Here is a 3,361-nt window from a genome sequence, read left to right as displayed (position 1 = left end):
ATAACTGCAGAGAACAATGGCTTTTGTGATAATAATGGCTAATTGCTCATTTTCTACTCATTTCTTTTACAATGGATGATCTGATGTTTTTTTTAATATATATATATATATATATATATATATATATATATATATATATATATGTATGTGTGTGTTTAATTACCATTGCATGCACTGTAAAAAAAAATATTTTAATGAGGGAGGGGGGGTAAAAAGTATGAATCACTTTATATACTGAGTAGTGCAATACTGAGTAGTGCAATAGTGCATTATGCTTAAGGCATTGTATTTATAGTATTTTTGTTTAAAAAAATAATAATAATTGTATATTTTTAAAAAATTAAAAAGTAATTGTTGTAATTTACAGGAACAGAGGCGTTCCCAGAATTCACTGCACAAACCATGACCTGTTTATATTTTATTCAAAAATATATTTTATTCATATATTTTATTTTGTTTATATCACTTATGTACAAAATCGTTTTATGTTACAATTATGTGTAAATATAATTTAATATTATGTAAATAGTCACCAAAATGCCATTCCATAATGCTTGTAACATTTTTTACAGTAAAGTTCTTGCAACCACAGTTTTATAAATTTAATATTTAAAGGGATAGTCCAGCCCAAAAATGTTAAAACAAAAAATGTATTTTGTAGTTATTTAATAACCTGCATGACTCTTTCTTTTGTAAAACATAAAAAGATGGAAAGAATGTTAACCAAAAAGTTTCAGTTCCCATTGATTTCCATATGGACAAAACTTACAATGGGAACCAAAATTGGTTACCAACATCCTTCCAAATTTCTTCTTTTGTGTTGTACAGAAGAAAGTCAGTCATGCAGGTTTGGAATGACACAAAGGTAATTGTAGTAAATGATCATAGAATTTTCAGTTTTGGGTGAACTTCCCCTTAAACACACACACACAAGTTGGTTTTTACGGTTTATGCAGACTCTCCATAGGCGTAATGGTTTTTATACTGTACAAACTGTATTTTCTATCACCCTACCCCAACCCAACACCTAAACCTACCCCTCACAGGAAACTTTGTGCATTTTTAGATTTTCCAAAAAAAACAAAACAAAAAAACATTCTGTATGATTTATAAGCATTTTGAATTACAGGGACACCGAAAGTATCCTCATAAATCACCTTCACGTTGTAATACCTATGTTATACCCATGACATTAAACAAATTTGTGTCCTCATAAACCACACACACACACATCCACAAAATTTATAGTTGACTGACTTTTTTGGGGGGAACAAAAGTAGTGGATTTTTGTTTTGTCTTTTTTCTTTACACTACCTATACACCTCATTATGTTTTTCTGTATGTGCCATTTTAGACGGGAGGCAGAATGAGTGAAGAGGTGCCAGTTTCTCCCAGCTGGCTAGCTCAAGAACCCACCTGGGGCAGCAGTGGCGCGGGGAGCATAGAAAACATCACCGTCGGAACATACCCACCTGCGGTTGTCTTGCCGGCAAGGCCGCCTGCTGAGCTGTTGGTAAACCCGTGGGACATCCTGCTGTGTTCATCTGGCACCCTAATAGCCTGCGAGAACGCCCTGGTGGTTTTGGTCATCTGGCAGAACCCGGCTCTGCGCGCCCCAATGTTTTTGCTGATTGGCAGCCTAGCTCTAGCCGACTTATTGGCTGGTTTAGGGTTAGTTCTGCACTTTACATTCGCTTACCTGCTAAGATCTGACTCGGCACAGCTGCTGACTGTAGGTCTGGTGGTGGCATCCTTCTCAGCATCCATTTTTAGCCTGCTAGCTATTACCATCGACCGCTACCTGTCGCTATACTATGCCCTCACCTACAACTCAGAGCGAACAGCAGCATTCACATACACCATGCTGGTGCTTCTGTGGGGAGTATCGTTGTTTTTGGGTTTGCTGCCGGTTACCGGTGTGAACTGCTTGGGCCAGGAGGCGAGCTGTAGCGTGGTTTGGCCCCTAACAAAAAACAACGTAGCCGTTCTGTCTGTCTCCTTCCTTCTACTGTTCGGCCTCATGCTTCAGCTCTACGTGCAGATTTGTAAAATCGTCATGCGACATGCGCACCAAATCGCCCTACAACACCACTTTTTAGTCGCAAGTCCTCACTACGTCACAACGCGGAAAGGCGTATCCACCCTGGCGATCATTCTGGGCACATTCGCCGCTTGCTGGATGCCGTTTACGGTTTACTCGCTCATAGCCGATTATACGTACCCGCCACTTTACACGTATGCCACCCTGGTTCCCGCCACCTACAACTCGGTGATCAACCCCGTAATTTACGCCTTCCGCAATCAAGAGATCCAGAAAGCGTTGTGGCTGGTGTGCTGTGGATGTATCCCTGCCAGCGTGGCCCAGCGGGCACGGACCCCCAGCGACGTCTGATGTGCCTAGGGAATTACACTGGCCAGAGATTCCCCCAATCCCTGAGACGAGAAGGGGCGTGCCCGTCACCCGTTTATGTCTTCCCCTAATAATTGTTATGTGACAACTGTTGTGTATTGATACAACAACCACTGCCACACAATCTTTGCCTGATCCCTATCCGACCAGCTGCCACACCCTTTCCAAAAAAAAAGGGGGGGGGCAGATGCTGTGTGGCAGACAGCTGTAAATATCTTGTATATATATATATATGCCTTTGCATTTTTGTGCTTGTTTTGGCTTGGCCACAGCGACAGCCCCCTGTTGCACGGGCTGTGAGGGAGAAGGAGGATGAGGGGCAGCACGAGGCAGTCCTCTTGACTGGATCCTGAAGCTCATTCATTTCGTCCTGCTGTTGCTGCATTCAAGAACGTGCGCTGAACGTTAAGTAACCGCGGTGTGCTAAAAATAGGCGCTTGGTGATCCGCGCCTTGAGTCCTCCGAAGATACGACCTGGAGAACGCACGCACGCACGTGAGAGATAGAGACAGGCACGCTCTCTCTTCTGTTTGATTTAAATCTCAACCCAAGCGTGGCGGAATGTAAAATGTCCTCCAAAGTAGAAAACCATGAAGAGCTAACTACAATCTCAGAATGAGAACCACTCTATAAATAACCGAACCCATCGATGCCTTTATTTTGGTTTAGAGCGGAAGTCGAACTGTCTCTGCATTCTGGATGAAAGCGACTGGGAGAAAGTTTATGTATGTCCATTTAAACAGCCCCCTGTGAATAGCACTGTTGAGTACAAAACGTGCATTAAGTGGCAGAGAGGAAGAGGTTTGTTTATATGCAGCGACATGGAAGATGGAACCGAATGTATTTTCTATTGATTTGCTTTTAATTTGCATTGTCATTGTCGCTCTGAATAGAGCACTGCTTCGTTTATTATGTTCAACTGGTAATTACTACTGGATATGGGATAGCTGA

General features: G+C 42.0%; 1 protein-coding gene across 1 annotated transcript; it reads left to right on the top strand.

The window, feature by feature from the left end:
* Window positions 1-1,366: 1,366 nt before the first annotated feature.
* LOC306863051 (G-protein coupled receptor 12-like) lies at window positions 1,367-2,392 on the top strand (the record flags this gene model as incomplete). The annotated part of the gene is made up of 1 exon (XM_079406212.1): window positions 1,367-2,392. The coding sequence occupies one exon, from the start codon at window positions 1,367-1,369 to the stop codon at window positions 2,390-2,392; it is 1,026 nt and encodes a 341-aa protein (XP_079262338.1).
* Window positions 2,393-3,361: the final 969 nt, after the last annotated feature.

This window comes from Barbus barbus (genome assembly GCF_936440315.1).
Source record: "Barbus barbus genome assembly, chromosome: 44".
Classification (NCBI taxonomy): Eukaryota; Metazoa; Chordata; class Actinopteri; order Cypriniformes; family Cyprinidae; genus Barbus; species Barbus barbus.
Note: the sequence above shows the minus strand (reverse complement) of the source record. Positions and strands in the feature narration are given on the sequence as shown.